Here is a 20,707-nt window from a genome sequence, read left to right on the forward strand (position 1 = left end):
AAAGATAATTATCCCGTGCTTCCTCCACCCTTAAGGATCTCCCATTAGCCCATCCGCCCGCAAACACAAGATTGAGAAGAGGGAGCGGGCCCCCGCACCCTGAGGGCACCAGTGGGAGTGGAGAGTTAAAAAAAAAAAAAAAAAAAAAGAGGGGGGCGCGCTTGAGAGGAAAGGAGGGGAGCATGGCGGGCATGAGGCGGTGAGTGAAAACGGGGATGGCGGGGGAAACGGGGCGCGAGGGAGGGGAGAAAGAGGAAAGGGATTAGAAATGAAGGGACACGAGCTGGGGGCGCGCGAGGCCGAAGTGAAAGACCGGGGCGCGCGCGCGGAGGGGGGAGGGGACGAGGTGAAGGGGCGCGCGAGGCGGGGGCGCGCGGTGCCGAGGTGGGGGGAGGGGGACGCAAGGCGGGGGCGCGCGGGCGGGCGTCGGCTCGCGGGCGCTTCCCCTCCCCCCGCCCCTCCACCTTTCCCTTCCCCCACCTCCGCCACCACCGCCTCCTCCCAACCTCCCTCCCTCCCTCCCTCGCTCCTCACCGCCCCCGGGCGGGCGGGCGGCCACGCTCGCCTAGGCCAAGGCTCCTCACCTGGCGGTGGCGGTGTAACTCCCGGCTAGCTCTCCTCTTCAAGCGGCGGCGGAGGCGTCGAAAAAGGAAGAGGCGACGGAACAGTGGGCTCCGGACTCCCTGACGGGACCGGGGGCGGGGGTGGGGGAGGGGGGCGGGCCGGACCGGGGCAGGCGGGCGGAGCAGACACTGCGGTACAGACGGGGACAGCGGCGGCGGCGGCGGCTGCACCGGCGGCGGCGGCACCACACAAACAAGGACGCTGATTGGGCAGCTGCCAAGCGCCTCGGCTCCGCCTTTCCCACACGCCACGACGCCCATTGGGCGACCTAAGCCGGCCTCTCCACCCTCTTCTTCTCCGCCATGCCAATCGGAGACAGGATGCCAGGACTACACCCCACCCTTGAGGGGTGAGTGGCTGGAGAGCTGATGATTGGCATGCATAGGACCCAATCCAAGTCGGAGGAGGGGGATGGTCTAGCGGGGGCGCGTTAATGGGTACCTCGGCCAGTCCCAGACACATCCGGGTCTTTAGCAGCCCATTAAGTGTCGGGGGTCAAAAAATCGCTTCAGGCTGCAACTTTACCTTAGAGACGTTTTGGTCCCCAGGCAGCCGCCGTACCCCAGTCTCCCAAAACCGGGATTCCCCTTTGGCCGGCACCCATTCTTCCAATTCTAAAGATGGAGCCAGGTGGTCGGCTCTGGGCTCTGCCATGTGTGGTGTTTCATCGCGACAGAATCCAGGAATTTCACGATAGAACTAGCTTTAGGCCCTTGGGCCTGGTTGTCTAGTTGGGGCGTGGCCTGTATTGGTCTGCCAGAGGCCTTGTATTTCCAGTTTTTCATCATGCCTCAGCTCGGTCCTGTCGTGATTAAACCACGACAGAAGAAAAAGCAGCTAGCCAAATTAGTGAGGAAATACGGTGTGCCGAACCCTCTCAGGCCTTTCTCTCTGGATGTCCACGTCTGGTTAGGTTCACCGTGAGAAAACAGACTTCCACCCCATCAACTCCACCTAATCAATTCAAGGCCCAACAACTCTTGCTAGCCTCCCTACTTCCCCGAAGCAGTTAGGCGGATCCAAATTCTTAAAGTTTTTCAGGCACTTACCACAAGGTATTGCTATTAAGTAGCTTGAGGATAGAGACCAAGTATCACAGAATCAGTGTGTTTGAGGGAAGTGCCTGTGCTAAGTGCATTACATGGATTATATTATTCTCATAATTTTGTAAGATAGGTACTGTTATCCCCATTTTACAAATGAGAAAAGTGGGGCACAGATCAAATGACTTGCCCAAAGTTACACAAGTGGCTAAGCTGAAATTTAAACTCAAGAAGATAAAAAAAACCTGAGGCTCAAAGAGATTAAGTAACTTGTCAGAGGTCAAACAGCTAGTGAACAGACGGTGGTCTGAACTCAGAAATAACTGATTCCAGAGGTACCAGAACATGTTTTTCAATTCATTTAGAAGTCACACTGTGCAATGAAGAACGTGGCCATGTTAAAAAAAATGTACACACAGCTAAGTCCCCAATTCTTATTATAAGCAGATAAAAACCCTTTTGTTTCCACTCCAGTCCAGTGTTACAGTAAAGAACATGGTCCCTGGAGTCTGGCAAATTATTTAAGCTTTATTCTCTGTTTCCCCATCTGTAGAACAGGAATGACAGTGCCTACTCATATGGTGTTTGTGAAAATTATAAAGTGGTACCTTTAAAATGCTCAAGGCAGTGCCAAGGATATAGTAAAAGTACTTTATAAACATGATAGTGACAGTTAAGAGAATTGTCCTTGTTTTTCCAACAATTTCACCCTCTTAGCTCTAAATCCAGTTTCTGTTGGTATTTTACCTGACACCTGTTTTGAACTGCACTAAAAATTATTCCTCTCCTAAACCCATTATTTTAATGCTTTCACTGACTCCTTTCAGTCATTGAACATACATTATGGAAAACCTGTTACATTATCAGGCATTCTTCTGTGTGCTGGGGAGGTAAAGCAATGAATGAGACAAAGTTACTGCCCTCATGGAGGGTACATTCCTCTTTTGCTAACCTACTACTTTGTCCATCTCCAGTCCAATAAGTTCTCTGCTGTCTTAAGGGCCATTTCAAGGGCTGTGAGGAGACACATGAGAAACATGGTGGTGAAAGATGCCAGCTTGAGGAAGATACCAGTGAGGCTGTGGATGGGGCCTTTCATCTGAAAGGATCAGGCTCTAAGGGAGACACATAAGTGAGGTCATTGTTATGCTGGACATGACCCTAGCCCTATGCAGGCTCTGTTTTTTCTTTTTGAAGCTGACATTTATTAGTGTGCTTAGCATGGCACATGGATGATAGAATTTAATCTTTAAATGACCTCCAATTTGCAGATGAGGAAAAACTGAGGTGCGGCAGTTAAATAACTTATCTGACATGATAGTACTAGTAAGCAATAATGACACAATAATATTAGGAAGCAACAGAGACCAGATTTGACACTAACAGTTAGGAAGAGAAATAGGGCCCATCTTCCCGCCCTCCCCCTGCCCCCCCATACAACTCCTTAGACCACAGGAAAGAAATGTCAGATGCCAACGTGAATATTTAGCTATTGAAATTCCTAGATATTCTCATGGTTAAAAATTCTGTAGTAATAACAAAACAAAAAAGACCAAAAATTAATAATAATAATAATAATAATAAAGAAAAGGGAAAAAAAGGTAAAAAAAAAAAAAGCGTTCTGTAGCTCTTGCTATTTGACTGCAGGAGGCTCCAGAAGGTAGCTCAGACAAGAACCATAAGCTGGAAGGCAGGGTGATTGTGGACCAGGAGCACTCTAGACCAGGGGTTCTTAACAAGGGGTCCGTGAGCTTGGATTTAAATTGAAAATAAAAACAAAAACATTATTCTTGTGGGGATGTGTTGGTGTGATATATTTATTAAATAATACAGTATAGTGTGGACTTAGTAAGGGGTCCGTGGTTTTCACCTGAGTGGCAATGGGGTCCACGGAACAAAAAGATTAAGAGCCCCTGCTCTAAGACCAATACAATTGTGTGATCTATTAGAGTAGGGACTGAACTCTAAAATTCTACGGTTCCTAAAATCCTACAGTGCTGGGTACACTGCAGTCAAAAGAAATGTACGATTTTAGGACACTTATGATTTGAAAACTGTCATTGGGATGATTCTGGGGAGAATAATCTGAACAGAACCTCAGTAACATAAGGGTTCCCTTCCAAGAAGGGCATCTCTAGTTCCTGACAAGACAGATGACACTTCCTAAGACCCTGCTTCTCTCCTTTGTAGCTTCTTTAGGACACTTGAAAAGCATCCTGCAACGCTCAACACACGATGAGGAAGAGTCCTCTGGCTTGAAAGTCCCAGCATTCAAAAAAGTAGTATCTCTCTCTTCTTCTACTTACTCCTGGCCCCAGGATTTTGCAGTAAATGTTCACGTAAGTTATTTCCTCCATTGACACTACTGCCCTCCTTCCCCAAGGCATTTCTGTTGGCTAATTCCCTTTGGTAATTGGTTTTACAGCTCTGTTAGGAGTTGTTTCCTGTGTTTATTTCATTATACAGGAAACAAAGGGAGGAAGGAAAACTCCAAGTGGGCTGAAGTTATTAGAAAATGATGCCTGTCTCCCTGATGCACAGATGCGGTGAGCCCCTTAATCCTTATCCCTTCCCTATGCTGTCCCCAGGCTGAGATCCTGGTTAGAGGAGTTCATCCTTTCGCTAGAGCAGCTAAGGAGGCTGAGGATGTCTGCCAGGGCCCCTAGGATGCACACGGGCCGCCAACACCGGCTGCTGCTGATGACAGGGTTATCATCCCTGTGGAGGCACTGGAGAATTGGGGTGGAGGGGGAAGCTGGAGCAGAGGAAAGAAGGCAGAGATGAGCTCAGGGCCCCTAGAGAATGGAGCCTTTGTGTGGGCTACAGATGAGGGACAAGGGAAGATTGTGTGGGAGAGCCGGAAGTGCCACACAGACTGGCACCACCATAGCCAGCACCAGGTTCACCATTCTCTTGCTCCAAGAACTCCCTGTATCCCCAAGGGGCCAGTACCAGACCTGGTCAGAGGAAGCAGGGTATGCCAGAAGGCTGTAGAGATGGAGAGGTAAAAAAGAGGGTATGCAGCCAGAGGAAAAAGAAAAGTATCCCCCGCCATTATCCCAGATTCAATGAATAGGAGGCAGCAGGAAAAAGATGGAAGCAGCTTTTACTGTATTTACATCCAACAAAACTTTGCAAGGAACAATCCTTATTGCACAGGTCAGGGCTCTGGGTGGGTGAGGCATTCCCCAGAAGGATTAGGACTGGAGGGGGCAGCAGTTCTTCCGAAGGGAGCTTGGGATATCTCTAGCTCCTACCACCTGACTTCCAAGGAGCTACAAACCACTGAACCATGGTGCCCCGTTTCCCTTCTCTTCCTCACCCTCCATAAGAACCTCATAAGGAAAGGGCTGTAGCTCCAAAATAAATAACTTAAAATAAAATATAAACACTAAGGTAGGCAGGCATGGGGAGCCATGGGCTCTTTCAGCAATGCTAGGGAAGAGGGGCCATCCTTGGTGGGGAATGACATCCATCCCTCCCATCTTGGGAAAAGGCTCAGTAGCTCTGTATCTTTCCAGTAGTTTTTTAAAACAAAAACTTCTAAAATTACCAGGGCAGTGCTGACGTTTGGGTACCCTGGAAGGAGGTTCCTGGTATAGGACAGGGGGTGAGGAACAGAGCTGTGCCAACTCCCCCCATCCCACCCCTCCAACCTCCCCTAACACCAGCACAAGCAAATTGGGCAGGTTGAAGATAGAGGAATTGTGACTTTTGTTAACAACAGGTCCCTCTTCCTCTGGCCCCCACTCGGAGCCTATGACTGGGCATGCTTTCCAGGCTGTTCCCAACTCCTCTACGAGGGGAACAGGGAAGCAGGTTATCTCTTGAATCCTTTCTTCCCCACTTCCCCCCACCCCAGGATGGAGGGAGAAACTTAAGGGTCTCTAGCATTCCAGAGGTGCTCCAAAACATTTGCGGCAGTCGATGGCCTTAGGGGTGGGCATCTGTGCCCGACGCTGCCTCAGCTCCTCCTTGCCCATGCTGTTGGCCAACTTGTTAAAGGCAGATTTGTACTTCTTGTCGAAGGCCGCTAGGGAAGAGGGTGGAGGTCAATGCATTAGGACCCCAGCCTCCCACATGTGGCCCCAGGTCCCTAAACTCCTCAGCCCCCTACCTACTGCCTCACCTATGTCCACATGGTCCTTGCCCAGAGCAGCCATTTTCAGGAATAAGATCTCACGGTAGATGCCCCTGGAGTTGGGACAGAAGGTGTGAATGAGTGGTAGGGGGTGTGGAGCCTGAGACAGGCCAGGGACCTTCCAAAATAGGAATGCCATACCTCTGTAGGTGCAGGCCAGTGGGCGGGGTCCCTAGTGTGTCCAGTAGGAGCCCCACAGCCTTATGTACCTCATTGAGTCCAACATGACGCAGCACAGATTCAAGCAATGCCAGACTAAGAGATGCAGGTACTGGGCCTGGCCATACCACCCGCTGGGGGATCTGACCTGGATGAAAGGAAGGAAGTTAGCTGAGATCACGGAGCCCTCTGGGTGTGTGACCCAGTCCTCCCCTTTAGACCAACTCCCAGACTTACTGTGGACCCTCCAGAGCGCATAGAGAGGTGGGCAACTATTGGGGTCCGGTGTCAGGACATCCCACAGCAGCCGTACCTGCACAGAGGCTGGATCAGGGGTTAGCCAAGGAGCTGGGGCCTGAGGAGGGGGAGGTAGAGAAGATAGTTAGGCTCATAGAGTAGGAGGCAAATGACAGGAAATATGCAGCTGATATTCAAAAAGACAGAAGGGACACAGCTAAAGAGAAGAAGGAAAGGAATTATCATCTTCACTAGTATGTAAGGTCTTTGGGAGGAAGAACTTTGTTTTGTAAACTGCTACATCCTAATGCCAAAAACACTGTGCCTGGAACCTAAACATGCTTAATAAGTATTTGTGCAATGAATAGAGAACATTAATAAATCATTTTCTAGGTACTAGGCACTATACAAGGTATCTACACAAGAGCCCTATGAGGTAGGTATGCATGCCATTTTACAGGTGAGAAAACTGAGGCTCAGAGTGATGAAGTGAAAGGGCCAGATTCAAACCATGTACAACAGATGCTAAAACAGGTGCTCTTCGTACAGTGCTGTGGACTCAGAGGACTAAGAGGACAGAGAGCTAGGGGTGAAGAGGGAGCATTCAGGAAGCAGGAACCAAATGAAGCCACTGACCTGGGGGGGCGGGGGCCCATCACAGGAGGCCAGCACCAGGCCTGGTAGAATACTGGGCAGGCGCAATCGCTGGAAATACCACAGAAGGTTCCAGAATATGATGGGGTGGGCGGAGGGCAATTCAGGCAAAGCCAGCACCTCACTGCCCTCATTCTCTACCAGCGACTCCAGCTCCTTACGCAGCACCAGGGGACTCAGGTATGCCCATGCTCCACCCTCGACCCGCCGAGAGGCACCCTGTCCAGAACAAGGGGGAGAGGGCAGTGGAGGACAGGGCCATAACCTCTTGCCCAGAGGCTTGCCTCTCACTGAGCTATTATTTCCCACAGCTTCTGGGATGCCTCTTGCCCTCAATGCCCATCTTTGCCCATCTTTCCCCTGTACCCCTGAGGCTTCCCCACAGGATGCTGCACCCCCATTCCTCACGCCCCTTTGGCCCAGCCCTTACCCCTACATGTCCATTGCAGAGCTGAGGCTCATCCAGGGCAAGGCAGAGCCTGCGGTTACTGAGCACAGGGCCAGGGCCCCCAGGGACAGGAGCATCTTTGCTGCCACTGGCACCAGCAGGGACAGGCTTGGGGCTGGGGGCACTGCAGGGGGATAGGAGGGGTCAGCTCATGGACCTCCCCTTCCTGTCCCACCCACAGCACCTGCCCTGCCTTGGGCACCTGGGTCGGGAATCAAGGGTCTGAACACTGAGCAGGGGCACAAAGGGGCAGGCGCAGAAGGGGCAGGTTGTATTGAGGTTGGAGTCATCAGGTGCCCAGCCAGCCATGATCTCCTCATCATACACCAACGAGTCACAAGCACGGCATAGGGAGCAGCTAGACAGCAGAATCTGTAGGCAAGAGGAGCCCAGGCAGTAGGCCCTGCTTGGCCCCAGCACCCTGGAGCCATGCCATGCTCCTTCCCCATCCCCTCCCACCTCCAAATCTCAGGCCAGGCTTCTTCCACCACCTCCCTGTCCTCTGCCTTTGACAGGGTGAATGTGCATGTGTGTGTGTTTGCAATCGTCTGTGCTGAGGGGTTATCCTCACTTCCAAGGAAGGTGGCTGGAAGGATCCAGGCGCGTCACTGAGGCGCTCTGAGGAACGGCGAAGGCTCAGGCTGCTGAGAGAAGACTCTGAGAGGTCCCACTCACTGCCCAAAGAGGCTGAGCTCTGCCATTACATGAGAGAGGATGGTCAGTCAACCCCACGCTCCATCTCAGCCAGGATGTGTGCTTCAACCACCCTGGAGTACCACCCTCTCTGTGCACTCTCCCAGTTGGCAGCCCTCCCCAAGCTTCCTCGGGCTAAGGCATCTGGACCTTTCCCTCACTGGCTACCTCAGAGGCAGTGGATCCAGGGCGCTCCCGGGGTCGTAGAAGGCTGTCCATGGGGCTGCGGTGGGCTGGGGGAGGCAGGTCAGGAGGCAGCTCAGGTACGGTAACACGAGTGGCAGGGGAGCGGCGGGAAGGAGTGAGCAGCTGTTGAAGGCGAGCCCCCAGCCCTCGGCGGGGAGTGCCTGCCTCGTCCTGTCGCCCACTAGCCTTGGGCACCCGCCCACTTGACCCTTCCAGGGTCTCAGTGGACTGAGCACTCAGGGCTGAGCCTGAGTCCCCTGGACTGCCTCCAGGTGCTGGTTCCTCTCCTGTCAGGCTCAGGTCTGAGAGGCTTCCATCGTGCCAGGGCACAGGTGATCCCCGGGGTTCCAGGACCCCCAAGGCCTCAATCACTGCAGGGCAGAAAAGAATCAGGGAAGATGAAGCCGGAACCCACCTCCAGCTGCCCCTTTCCAGAAGAAACACAATTCCTGGCTACACAGCCCTAAGAATCTGTAGTGCCCACCACAGAGGGCCACCCCGCAACCTGGCTCTAGTCTCTCTCACTAGCTGGGGGTGAGGGGGGTTGTCGAACAAGGGCACTCACTGTGGGCCACCCCAGCCTCCACAGTGGGCTGGGCCCCTCGGGCACTGCCTAGGCTGCCACTCTTCACCAAGCGCCCCATGGGTGAGGCCGGGTCCCGCAGGCTGCGCCCAGCCCAAGTAGTCTGGCGCTGAAGGGGGCGTGTGGGGGAAGGGCGCTCCGGCTGGCCTGTAAAAGACAGGAAGGAGGGTTAGAGGCAGCCAGCTAGCGACCCATGCCCCTGTTCCAAAACAAAGCTCCTTGGATGGATCTGTGTTTGTTGGGGGTCCTGCCAGGCAGAACTATATCCCTTTTGTCATCAGCGAAGTGTAACTGATCCATCCCCAGAACACCAATGCCAGCCACTGGGCTAGCCCCAGCTCTTCATGGCCCTCTCTGAGAACCCGGCTACTCCATCCCCAAGCTCAGCTCACCAGCCCCTACCCACCTGTCTGGGAGCTGCCTCCCTCTTGAAGTGCTGCCTGCTGCTGCTGCTGCCGCTGCTGCTGCTGCTGCCGCTGTTCTCTCAGGGGCTGGCGGAACTGAGCAGCCCCCAAGACGACATTCCGGAGCTTGGCCCAACGCAGGCGTCCACCTGGTGTGCCAGAAGGCCACTTGCTTTCCAACACAGCCTGCAAGCACAGGGCCTATCAGGATGGTCTACTTCCACATCCTGACCCAGCCCAACTGACTCCCTCCCCACCTGTCCTGGGGCCCCAGGGACTGACCACCTTCTCCTCTGGACAGCCTAGGACTGTCCAGTCAGTGGCTCAGCCAGGAACAAGGACTCCCCCGCCAAAAAAAAAATAAAATAAAAGCAGTTGGCAGCAGATGCCTCTGAGGGGACCTAAAGGAAGCCAGAAAGAGTAGAGAAAATTTGTATCCACACATGGTTACTTATAAGGAAGCCAGAAACAGTGGAGAAAATTTGTATCTACACATGGCTACTTATAAACTCTATGGCTTTGAAGAAATCATTTCACTTTTTTGGTCATTAGTTTTGTCCTCAGAAAAACAGAGGGGGAAGTGGACTTGGCCCAGTGGTTAGGGTGTCCGCCTACCACATGGGAGGTCCGCAGTTCAAACCCCGGGCCCCCTTGACCCATGTGGAGCTGGCCCACTTGCAGTGCTGATGCGTGCAAGGAGTGCAGAGCCACCCAGCGCAAAAGAAAGTGCAGCCTGCCTAAGAATGGCGCTGCCCACATGGAGAGCTGACACAACAACATGACGCAACAAAAAGAAACACAGATTCGCTGTACAGCTGACAACAACAGAAGCAAACAAAGAAGACCCAGCAAAATAGACACAGAAGAGACAACCCTGGCAGGGGGACGGGGAAATAAATAAATAAGTAAATCTTGAAAAAAGAAAAACAGAGGGAGCAGAGGCAGCTTTGGCGCAAGCAACTGGGCTCCTGTTTACCATATGGAGGACCCGCGTTTGAGCCCCGGGACCTCCTGGTGAAAAAAGAAAAAAGGTGTCCCAGACCTGTGCAGCATGGAGAGGCACACTAAAAGATGATGATGTGACCAGATAGGAAAAAAACCAAAACAAAACAGAGGGAGGCAGTTCAGGATCATGTTTTAGAGCCTGAATTTGGAAGACATGCTGCATGTGCTCATTTCCTAACTCCCTGACTTATTCACTGTCACGTAGGACTTTGACCTAGTTACTAACCTCTCTGCAACCTCATCTCATCTATAGGATGGAGATCATAACATCTCTCCTAGTGGGGTTTTGTGAGGACAAAAAGATTTAAAATGTGTGATATATTTGGAAGGGTACCTGGCATGTGGCTAGTACTACTAACTATGATTGGGAGGCAGCAATACTTGCCATCTCCTTGTCAGGGCTGCTATGAGTGAGAATTCAAGCAGCCACATAGGAGAAAACCTCTGCAGGCACTAAGGCACTGTACGAGCACCACGGCTGACAAGGGGTCACAGGACCTACTTGAAGTGTAGAGGCCCAGTCCCAAGGAGAGAGGAGAGCAGCAGGTGTCAGGCAGCCTCATCCCCAGGCACATGCACATACCTGGTGCCGGCTGCCAGCCCACCTGCCTGCCCCTGGTTAGCTACCTTATTGTAGTAGCCGTAGGTGATGGTATTGGGCACGATGCCCGCCCGCCGCATCTCCAGCATGACTCGCACAGACAGCACTGGTTGCCCGTAGTGGGAGCAGAGCTGCATCAGCACCCGATAACATACCTGCACCAGAAGAGGTGCAGGATAAAGGGGACTCACCCCCCAACCCAAATCCTCCAGGCTCAGCCAGCACCCTCTTCCAACCTCCCCAATTCTCATAGGCTGCACTAGTCCCTGGCACACTTGGGGCTGCCTCAGAGCCACCCAGCCTCCCTGCTGATCCCAGAAGTCCCCACTGCTCTAGCCTGCACATGCTCCCTTGGGCCTGTGCCCGTGCTCCCCAGCCACCTCAATCCCACAGCTTTTTGTCTGGTCTCCACAGTTTTCCTCTCACATGCCCCACAGCCACCAAGGCCTCACTGGGATCTGCCATGGGCATGGCCAGATAGGCACGTGGCTGCCTACCTCGTCCGGGAGCACCACCTTGCGGTTCTCCATCTGGCGCAGCACGTGGTAGGCTGTGTGCAGTGCCCGCACCCGCGAGGGCGCCGACCGCACGTAAGCCGGCAGACACAGGAACCACAGCCCATAGCAGTGCCCCAGCAGGCACCGGCCCCACAGATCAGGCATAGCTGCTGATTTCTGCGCCATGAGCTGCGCAACCTTCATTTCCTAGGTGGGGCAGGAGACACACCAGGGTGAGTACGATCCCAGGGCAGGGCAGGGGGACTCAGGTCTTAAAATGGTGTGGGGAGGAAGGGTCTGTGCTCTCAGAAAGCAGGAATGATGGTGTACCACCAGGCATAGGCCCTGGAGCCCTAAGTGGAGAGGTCTCGCCCTGAGCACAGGCAGGTGTCCTTGATTCCTGGAGTGCTCAGACGATGACGAGGACGACAGTGCAAACAACAATTAATGTATAAATAGTGCTTTTTATGTGGCTGGCACATGGGAGCCTTCTAACTTATGGGATAAGTACTTTTATTCTCATTTTATAGATGAGGAAACCGAGGCAGTTCTCACAGCCTGAGCCAGGCCCCTCTATACTGCCCTGCTGTTTACCTGTTTGGTACGACGAGGAGCAGGACTGCTGGGGGCGCTACGGGATGGGCCCGGCACAGGTAGGGTCCCGGGTTGCTCTTGAGGAGACTCAAAGAGCTCAGCCCGTAGCTCTGGGAACCCATCATAGCTGAAAGGGCAGAGAGGGGCAGTCAGCACAGGGCCAAACAAGCTTTGTACGCCAGCCTACAGGGCCTTAGGACAATTGGGGGGTGGCGAGAGGCTCTCACCAATACAGGAGAGTGGATTCACTGCCCTCCGGCACTGGAGGCTCCTCAGGAGGTGTGATAAAGACAGTGAGCTCACTTCCCGACAGCTCTTCCAGCTCCACCAGGGGTGTCGGCTCAGGCTTCTCCTGCTCTGGATGGACCTGGAACAGGATGGTAAGGGAGTGAGTGTCAAGATGGCAAGCAGGGGCCATGCGCAGTGCTGATGCGCGCAAGGAGTGCCTTGCCACGCAAGGGTGTCCCCCGCGTGGGGGAGCCCCACGCGCAAGGAGTGCGCCCGTGAGGAATGCCGCCCAGCGTGAAAAGAAAGTGCAGCCTGCCCAGGAATGGCGCCGCCCACACTTCCCGTGCCGCTGACGACAACAGAAGCGGATAAAGAAACAAGACGCAGCAAATAGACACCAAGAACAGACAACCAGGGGAGGGGGGGAAATTAAATAAATAAATAAATCTTTAAAAAAAAAAAAAAAAAAAAAAAGATGGCAAGCAGGAAGCAGGGGCCATGTGTCCAGAAGATGGCATCTCCCAAAAGAGCACATCTTTAAGGAAGGAGCAAGGGAGCCCAGACTACCAGGGATCTGGAGACAGCAAGGGAGATAAAGTCAGGGATGGGAAGATGGTCTGTATGTGCAGCCAGCTATGAATGGCTGCACAGGAGGTGCACCATACAACTCCAGGGTTCCGTTCCTTCTCAGTTGGGATGGAGCTGTTGTGTTACGCAGTGGCCCTAGGGCAAAAGAGATGGCCGAGAGGAGGGCAGAGGCCATTGGGCAGGTAGAGAAGGGATAATGCCCAATACCTTGTCAACGCAGGAATCAAAGAATTCAAGGGCAGCATGCCGAGCTGAGCCAAAAGAGCATTCTTCAATGAACTGGGAGAACATCTGTGTGTGCAGCAGCTGAGAGTACAGCTTGTGACTGGAGCGTTCCCGGGATTTGAGGAAGCCTGAGGAAGACAGGAATGGGGCACCAGAGGGGGTTACCAGGGCTCCCCACCACAGCCACACCCTTCCTGAACCCCTTTCTTGGGTCCCTGCCTGCTGAGGATCCTGGCAAGACACAAGATCATCAAAGTCATCAGCACTTTGGCCCCTCTGGCAGGTCTTGCCACACAACCCACTGGTCAGCTCAGCTTTCCCAGCCTCATGGTCCCAAAGGATCCCTCCCTTTGTCTGTCTGCACCCATTGCCTCAGTCTGGGGGTTCTCTGAGGGTCCCTGAACAGAGCTTTGTCCATAGGGGCTGTTTACCACAGGGTTCACTGTCTGTGCCTACCCCAAGCCCAGGGCTCCCAGAAGGTAGGGCCACATCCAGTTCATCTTTGTACCTTTACTCCCTCCAAGCCTGGAAGTATCTGCTCAAAGGAGGTGCCCATAAAAACATTTGCCACCTAAAGGTCCAAGCAACGGAGCAGCTCCCAGTATCCCCCCACTCCCCGTCTGCCCCATGGAGTCCAGCCCCTGGCACCCCCTCCCACTGACGCCCTCCCCAAACAGAGACAGGCCCACTTTACCCTGTAGGAAAAAGAGGTTATCGACATCACGAGCCCCCTCAGAGGGGGCCTGGGTGAGTGGGCGTAGGAAGTCCCGGTAGCCTTTGAGCAGGCAGGCCATGAAGCGGAGGAAGGCGCCCTGCACTTCGCGTTCCAGACGGGCCCGGCGGCCACACACTGCCTCATAGTCCGTCAGCAGGAATTCCAGGGATGCCTCCTCCTCGGGTCCAGTATATGCTGGGGAACCAGCAGAGCCTGAGCATCAGGGCTGGCACCTGCAGTGCTTATTTCAACCCTGCTCCTCCCAAGTCTCCCTCACTGCCTCTAACAGACTTCGCACCACTATCACCTGAAAAATCACCTCAAGGTAACAGTTTTGAGACTCCCCAGTGATGAACTCGACCTTCTCAACATGCTCCAGGACTCCTGCCTGCCCCTCCCTCACTTAGATTGGAAGGTGAACTCCCCTCACTTCCACCAGATGAAATCCTAACTCCTCTAACCTCCTTAAGTAAGGTCTAGCTCCCCACAGGCCTCCCCACACTGGAAGTTTAAGGTCAATGGCGGTTTCCATTCTCCCATCCCCCCCACCCCAGCTTCTCACTCTGGTCCAGCTGCTGGTACAGGTTTGTCAGCGTGGCCAGAAGAACCTTGTAGGGTCTGCGGGGCAGGGTCCGAGGGGAGAGGGGCTTCTTTTCCTCAGTTCTGTGAGACAGGCATCAGGAAGAAGGTGAGGGCTGTAAGTCACACCTGCCTTCTGCCCATTCTTCCCCACTTCTTGCCTGAGGCTCCTTTTGAGCAGGTGGCACCCTACACAGCAGCCTTCTCATGGCCCCTCCCCACTGCTCCCTGCATGAGACCCAGCCCTCTTACTGGAAGAGCGTGTTGGTGTCCAGATCAACACAGATGACATCAGCAGGAGGGTCATGCAGATCGAAGTAGCTGGAGTGGATGCCCACGATGAAGGGCACAGGGGCACTCAGCACATCTGCCAGCACCAGCGGGCACAGCGGAATGTAGGGGCACTGCCAGTGCAGCGGGAAGATCATCTGAAGTACCAGGGAGGGAGGGCCAGTGAGCAAGGGGTTGGGCAGCAGTGTGTGTGTGTGTGTGTGGGGTGCACAGGAAGAGAGGAGATACTTGCTGGGGGTGGGGGCTTGGGCCCCCAAGAAGAGGCCCCAATGGAAGCTGTACATCCCTGTAGGCTGTGCTCAGGGAGAAGGGCTGAGACCCTCACCAAGGAAGGAGAAGTAAGAAGAAGGGTCAAGGCAGGGATGAGGATGGGGGGCACCAGAAAGAATGATGGTTCTGGGGCAGGTGGACTGGGCAGGGCAGCACTCACAGAGACGAGGGCCTCGCAGACACTGGTGAGCAGGTCCGGCCGCAGTGAGTGGACGAGCAGTTTGTGCTCTGTGAGCACAGCCAGCAGCAGTGTGACAGCCAGCTCAGGGCCCAGGCTCTGCAGCAGCTGCAGGAAGCTGGCGCCACTGCGGGCAAGGCCAAGGTGGGGGAACAGTCACCAGGACCCCAGGGACCCCTTCCCAAGTTACGGGGCATGGATGCCACGTGGGCCCAGCCTGCGCAGACCTCCACAGCTGCGCCCACCTGCTTCGCACCTACCACATCCTTGCTCATTAATGTCTCCTGAACCTGGGCACATACCTGAGGGGCAGGGGTGAGGAGACAGGTTGACAAAGGAGTAGGTTGTCATAGGGAGACATCTGGGGGGGACAGAAGAGCCTGTGGTCAGGTGGATAAGCCTTGTGCCTGCAGAATGCCCTCCTCACACCCAGCCCTGCCCCGGCTCTCACCTGCACTAGGATGCGGGGTCTCTGTGGGGAGGGGAAGGGGACGCTGTGAATGAAGTGGGAGATGTGCCTGGGGAACAGAGCGAAATAGGTCAGAGGCAGACTCCCCAGTCTGTCCGTGTCCCCTCCCCTACATTTTCCTGTCTCCTTTACGTTCCCTCAAGAGCCTTATTCCTCCCTGAATCCCACCTCCAGACCCGTATCGGCCGTCAGAGACTCAGTTACATACAGAATGTGAGCAAGTGGGAAAAGAGACCCCTCTGGGCACAGACAGCCCCTCACTAGGCCTTAGCCAGCCAGTGGGGACTGGCCATCAGGCCCCACTCAGCCCCTCACCAGGGGTATGGCTTTTTTTTTGCAATTGACAAACTATACCACCACACATGGCAGCCCTGTTCCCCAGCCCTCTGTCTCCCCCATCTCTCCCGGCCTCCCAGGGTCAGAGAAGCCTTGCTCACGCTTCCAAGGGCAGGCGATGAGGGCCTGAGACGGAGTAGCGGTAAAGGAAGGTGAGGAAGGCGCGGAAGGCCGGGAAGGCAGGCCAGCGGGACAGCACCGCAATGGCACGGCGGCTGCGCACAGCACGGCCCCCCAGCGCCCGACCCCGCTCCACAGCACTCAGGAGGCCTAGGGCCCGTGCCTGCCGCTCCGACAGCCTGGCCCTCGGGAACGCCTCGTAGAATTGCAGAGCGGCACCGTACACCTGGCAGGGGGCAGAGGGTGGTCAGGCAGGCCCATAGCCAGAGCCCCTGCCCACACTCCAAACACCCACCTTATCACCAGCTGCACCCGTGAGCACAAAGGTGGAGAAGACGGGCACAGGGTACTTGGTCTGGGCAGGCCAGCACTCGACAGTGGCCCCCATTGGCAAGCAGAAGACGGGCACTGACTCAGGCAGCGGGAACGTCTCATTGTCCTCTTCCGGGTAGCGGCCCAGCAGCTCTGCATCCCGGGCAGAATGGGGGGTACCCAAGAGGAGGAGAATCCATCAAACTCCAGGGGAAGGAACCCGGGAGTACCAGAGAAGGGCCACGTGGCAAAGAGAAAGGGGGTACTGGGAATACTAAAGGTGCTAGCCAAAAGGTACTAGGGCTGAGGAACAGGGGGAGCCAAAGGGTGAGGGGGACAAACAGGGTACTCACCTGCCTCATACACCAGCATGTTGGCCTTGGCCAGGCCCACCTTGTAGCACAGGTACACTGCTGGGCCCCACTGCCCCAGGGGTGGCAAGAGACAGGCAAATACAGAGCTAACAAAGGTTTCTAGGTCCATTTTCTCGCCACCACCCCGAGCTGGCATTCCCTTCCCCTCCCCACTAATCCCTCTCCCCTACAACCAGAGTCACCCCTCAGGGCCTGTCCCTGCGGTCCACCCCCTCACACTAAGATGGCCCAGGGTGGCCCCACTCACCATGCCAGGGTTGAGGTTGCGGGACAGGCGGCAGTAAGTGTGAGGAGTGCCCTCGCCCTTGCTGGGCAGGACCAGGCAGAGGTCAGTGATGCCCAGGGCATGCAGCCCTGCCCCCTCCGCTGCCCGCCGGAAAGTGAGGTAGGTGCGGGGGTGCCCAGGGCCTGGAGGGGCCAGGTTGGCTGAATGGCTGTAGGGTGTCGTGTCTAGCACATGGAAGCCAGGCTTGGGCCGTTCCTTCCCCTCATACAACACCCTTGGTGCAGAAAGCAGAGAGATGTCAGGAGTCCAGGGCAGAGGAGAAAGACATCCAACCTGGCAGATCTGTCTCCCCAGTTCCCCAAACCTGCCTTGTTCCCTTGGCCTCATCAAACCCTGACACCAAGGCCCATCTCTTCTTTGCTGAACTCTGTCCTCCAGAATCCTATATCCCCTCTTCTGCCCCTGGCTCTACTTCCTGAGCAGTAAGAACCCTGCATGCCTTCCAAGGCCCATGCTCATTAATAAATACTAGGAATAATTGAAGCTACCACTTATGAACTTTGCGCTAAGTCCTTTACATGAATAGCTCGTTTAATCTTCTCAACTACCCAATGAAGAGGTATTATCCTCATTTTACAGAAGAGGAAACAAGCCCAGAGGGGCTCAATAACCTGGCCAAGATCACCCAGCTAGCAAGTAGCAATGCCAGTACACGAACCCAGATCTGTGTGGAGACTAAGCACAGACGATTTTGGTCCCTCCTCCCTAGCCTCTAGCCCACTCAGTTCTCTCCCATTGCCCTTCCCCCATCCCAGACCCCTACTTCTCCCTATCCCACTCCAGACCCCTCCAGGCCTCCCCTGTTGCCAGCATGGATAGGGGCACACACCCCAGCTCAACGAGGGGGGGCTTGTCACGGCCCCTGCGGTAGCAGATGACGGGCTGAGTTCCACCCAGGAGCCCAGCGCTGAGTTCCAAGGGGTGGCCCCCAGCAGAAGTCTGGATGCATGTATAGCCCTGGGGCACCTCCTCGCCCAGTGCCCTAGCGATGACTGCCACATCTGTGATGGGTTCAGCTGGCCGGGGAGGGCGCAGAGGCCCACTGGGTTCAGGAATCCACGTTTCCTCAGGGATGGGTGCTCCGTTCCCCGCGAGCCCAGCTACCACGAAGTAATCCACCAACCGGGGGGGCCGCTCCTCCGCCATGGCCCCCCCCTCACTCACTGCATCTGGAATGGTCAGGGTGGGGAGAGGGGGAGAGATAAAGCAAGGAAGAGTGTTGCCATGACAACCAAGATGTCTCTCTAGCTTCCCGCTTCTTCCTAGTCTACCCAAGGAAAAGCAGGAGAAGTGGTCAGCCAATCCTGAACTTTCCCACCTGTGACATCACCAGGTCCTCGCAGCCCACCCCAGCTCCTTAAAGAGACCAGGCTCCTCCCACTTAGCGGTACCAGCCCTGTCCCCAAAGGACCCAGCTCGATTCCACTGCACACAGCTGGACTCTGACATCATATTGCTCACGTACCCTTTTAAAGGCCCCCTTCCTCCTCACTCTCTCTGTATCCACAGTTAAAACCACATAGATCACAATCTCTTCTGCAAAGGCCTACGGTGACATCATTGGTTCTGGCCATGACATCAGACCAAACTTACCATCTTTTTAAGAGTTTCTGACCCTCCTACCGAGTTATGACATCATGAGAACCCCATGATTCCGATGGTGTTCTTAAAGAATTCACCCCTAGATTTTCATAAGGACTCCACAGGTTTCTGGGAAAGTCCATAAAACCCAAACTTTAGTGTCTTTTCCACCAGACTCAAGTATCCTTTTCCCCAACCTAGCACCACCAACCATGCCAAACAGCCAGTGTCTTCCCACTTTCCAGATCCCTAGATCTCCCCAATTAAGTCCAAAGCAGTTGTGGGAGACAGTTCCCGCCATCCCCATACCCTCCCTCCCCTAGAGCCCAGTAACAGAAACAGGTCCACAATGGACCTTCCACACATGTATTCTCACCTGCCTCCATGGCCCAACCCCAGGGAGTAGGAACCCCGAGGGTCCTGGGGAGCCCCAGGGTGCAGAAGCTGGGAAAGAGCTTGGTGGGTGGTTTGCAGCAGGGGCCGGGAGGCCTGGGGGTGCTTCGGAGGGGAAGGGAGGCGACTTCCTGAAACAGTGGAGGGGAAGCTGCAGCTCAGCGGAAGTCAGCTTGGAGGGTGTGTGTGGGGTGGCGGTGGTGGGGGTGCTGCTGAAGGGGCCAGCACAGCATCATGCCAAACCACGGCAGAGGCGTCTCAGAGCCACTCCAGGATGTGCAGTTCTACTTTATCCCCCACCCTTCCCCAGAGAGCAAGGAGCAAGGGACCTAGCCTGGACCCTGGCCACACACACACACATACACACACACAGGCACATGCACACCCCAACCCCGGCTAAATTTAGCCTCCACTTCAGGGAGGTGAAGCGAGGAAACGTCGTCACTCTCCCGATTTAGCTCTGGGGCACAGCCCCGTCCCTCACCCACCTCAGGCGAACAGGGAGCCTTCTGCCCAAGGCAACAGGCAGAGGCCCTTGGGTGGGACTTGCTGGAGGGTGAGGGGGTGGCCCCCATCCACAGGACCTTCCCGGGAAGAGTCCTGCAGAAGGCAGCCCTTTCTCCCTAGGGAAGGCAACGGGCACGGACGCCACTCCGGGGCCCAATGCCCACATACCCGGCGGCGGGAAGTTCGGGTTGGGGCAGAGGGCGCGCCGACAGGGAGGAGGTAAAGGAGAAGCGGGAGAGCAGAGAGGAGCCGGCGCGCGGGCGGCCGAGGACGTGACGGCAGCAGCGCGGGCCGCCGCGTGACCCGGGCGGGAGGGGAGCTCCGACTCCCGCACCCCTGGGAGCAAGAGGGTGCACGCGGCCGGGGCACGGCTGACTCCCGGCTGTGCCCTCCCCTCCACTTTCACTTCCCCAGAAGAGAGGAACCGGAACCAGATGTGCAGCGCCGCGGCACAGCTGGGGCTATCCCCGCGCCCGGCCGGCGCGCCCGCCCTTCCTGCCTGCGCCGCCGCGTCCCGCCGGGTGCTGCCCCTACCTGTCTGTCCAGTGGCTCCCCGGCCGGCCGGCCCGCTGGCGGGGGGCTCGGAGGGCGCGCGGGCGGGCCGGCGGGCGGCGGGGCTACCCGGCCCCGGACATGGCGCACCCGACTCGGGCGCCGCTCCCGCCCGGGCGGCGAGTGAAGCAAGAAGAGACGGCCGAGGGCGCCCGGGCGCGGGGCGCCGTGGAGGGGGAGCCCGGCGGTGCCCCCGTCCCCGCCGCGCTGCGCCACACGGGGACCGTGCTGCCGCGCCGCTCACTCGGGCCGCGCGAGCCTCTCGGCTCCGGTAGCGCTGGGGACCCCACGCTCCTCTGTGCGCCCCGCTTCCTCTGTTCCCCCCATTCTCCCCCCCCCACCCTGGCCCCAGGGCCGCGGGCGCCGCTGCTACCCGCCCCCCACTCCCCGGCCGGCGGCAGTGACCCTGGCAGTAGCGGCCCAGTGCCCGGCCTCCTGCAGCGCGACCTCTGGCGGCTGGGAGGGCCCCCTGCACCCAGGCAGCTTCCCTGCGCTTAGCTGAGGCTGCTGGACACTGACCCCAGGCGGCCGGTGAAATCCAAGGCGAGCACCCTTCCCACCCTGGGTCCTAGAGTTAGAAGATGTGGTGAGCCTTTCCGGCGGGCCGCCAGAGTGAAGGCCCAGAAGGCCTCGGCGGCAGGGACCCAGGTAGCTACCCTCACTTCGAGGTTTAGGGGAACACTGCATTCCCTTCCGACTAGAGCCAGAAGCTCTCAGTTCTCTTTTCTGAAAATGACAAGAGCTTTGGAAAGAGGAAGAGGAGAGGCTCAGACTTTAGGGTGTAGAATAGAGTAGTGGAGATGGGGTAACTGAAGCGGGGCACTACTCTTCTCA

At 56.0% G+C, this 20,707-nt stretch overlaps 2 protein-coding genes and 1 long non-coding RNA gene across 14 annotated transcripts in view; 1 reads left to right on the forward strand and 2 right to left on the reverse strand.

Annotated features, from left to right (window-relative positions):
- Positions 1 to 836, reverse strand: part of GATAD2B (GATA zinc finger domain containing 2B) — a 97,592-nt gene extending 96,756 nt beyond the window's left edge. The window contains exon 1 of the mRNA XM_004474961.4: positions 585 to 836. The gene's annotated coding sequence lies outside the window, so the exon portion shown is untranslated. The remainder of the gene's footprint in view (positions 1 to 584) is intronic.
- LOC131280888 (uncharacterized) lies at positions 762 to 17,325 on the forward strand. Its single transcript, XR_009188552.2, has 5 exons — positions 762 to 973; positions 3,858 to 4,006; positions 4,134 to 4,213; positions 11,806 to 11,928; positions 12,906 to 17,325. It is a non-coding gene; the product is annotated as an uncharacterized lncRNA (long non-coding RNA).
- DENND4B (DENN domain containing 4B) lies at positions 4,757 to 20,085 on the reverse strand. Of its 12 annotated transcripts, XM_071207450.1 has the most exons (30): positions 19,490 to 19,723; positions 18,798 to 18,945; positions 18,434 to 18,550; positions 17,670 to 18,009; positions 16,802 to 17,054; positions 16,534 to 16,603; positions 16,164 to 16,333; positions 15,850 to 16,094; positions 15,395 to 15,461; positions 15,246 to 15,304; positions 14,926 to 15,070; positions 14,457 to 14,632; positions 14,188 to 14,288; positions 13,605 to 13,820; positions 12,893 to 13,038; positions 12,097 to 12,236; positions 11,870 to 11,996; positions 11,276 to 11,482; positions 10,805 to 10,933; positions 9,175 to 9,358; positions 8,751 to 8,915; positions 8,168 to 8,556; positions 7,878 to 8,000; positions 7,509 to 7,678; positions 7,289 to 7,430; positions 6,841 to 7,077; positions 6,205 to 6,322; positions 5,950 to 6,115; positions 5,797 to 5,861; positions 4,757 to 5,700 (listed from the first exon to the last, which is right to left on the reverse strand). In XM_071207450.1, exons 4-30 carry the CDS (start codon positions 17,984 to 17,986, stop codon positions 5,555 to 5,557), a joined length of 4,473 nt encoding a protein of 1,490 aa, XP_071063551.1. In that variant the 5' UTR covers positions 17,987 to 18,009; positions 18,434 to 18,550; positions 18,798 to 18,945; positions 19,490 to 19,723; the 3' UTR covers positions 4,757 to 5,554. The 12 variants fall into 12 exon arrangements, with proteins under 12 accessions (XP_071063551.1, XP_058165670.1, XP_058165673.1 ...); XM_058309687.2 differs by lacking the exons at positions 18,434 to 18,550; positions 19,490 to 19,723 and adding an exon at positions 19,856 to 20,085 and having other exon boundaries at positions 8,165 to 8,556; XM_058309690.2 differs by lacking the exon at positions 18,434 to 18,550 and having other exon boundaries at positions 6,841 to 6,909; positions 19,490 to 19,608.
- Between the last annotated feature and the right edge of the window lie 622 nt (positions 20,086 to 20,707).

Source organism: Dasypus novemcinctus, chromosome 13 (assembly GCF_030445035.2).
Source record: "Dasypus novemcinctus isolate mDasNov1 chromosome 13, mDasNov1.1.hap2, whole genome shotgun sequence".
Taxonomy (NCBI): Eukaryota; Metazoa; Chordata; class Mammalia; order Cingulata; family Dasypodidae; genus Dasypus; species Dasypus novemcinctus.

Coding starts and splice junctions, on each gene's coding strand:
- DENND4B (XM_058309684.2), bottom strand. CDS start 19,389: ATGGGGGCCACCCCCTCACCCTCCAGCAAGTCCCACCCAAGGGCCTCT. Junction 14,289..14,456: donor GACACCAACACGCTCTTCCA/GTAAGAGGGCTG, acceptor CCTGTCTCACAG/AACTGAGGAAAAGAAGCCCC. Junction 7,431..7,508: donor ACCCTTGATTCCCGACCCAG/GTGCCCAAGGCA, acceptor ATCCCCCTGCAG/TGCCCCCAGCCCCAAGCCTG.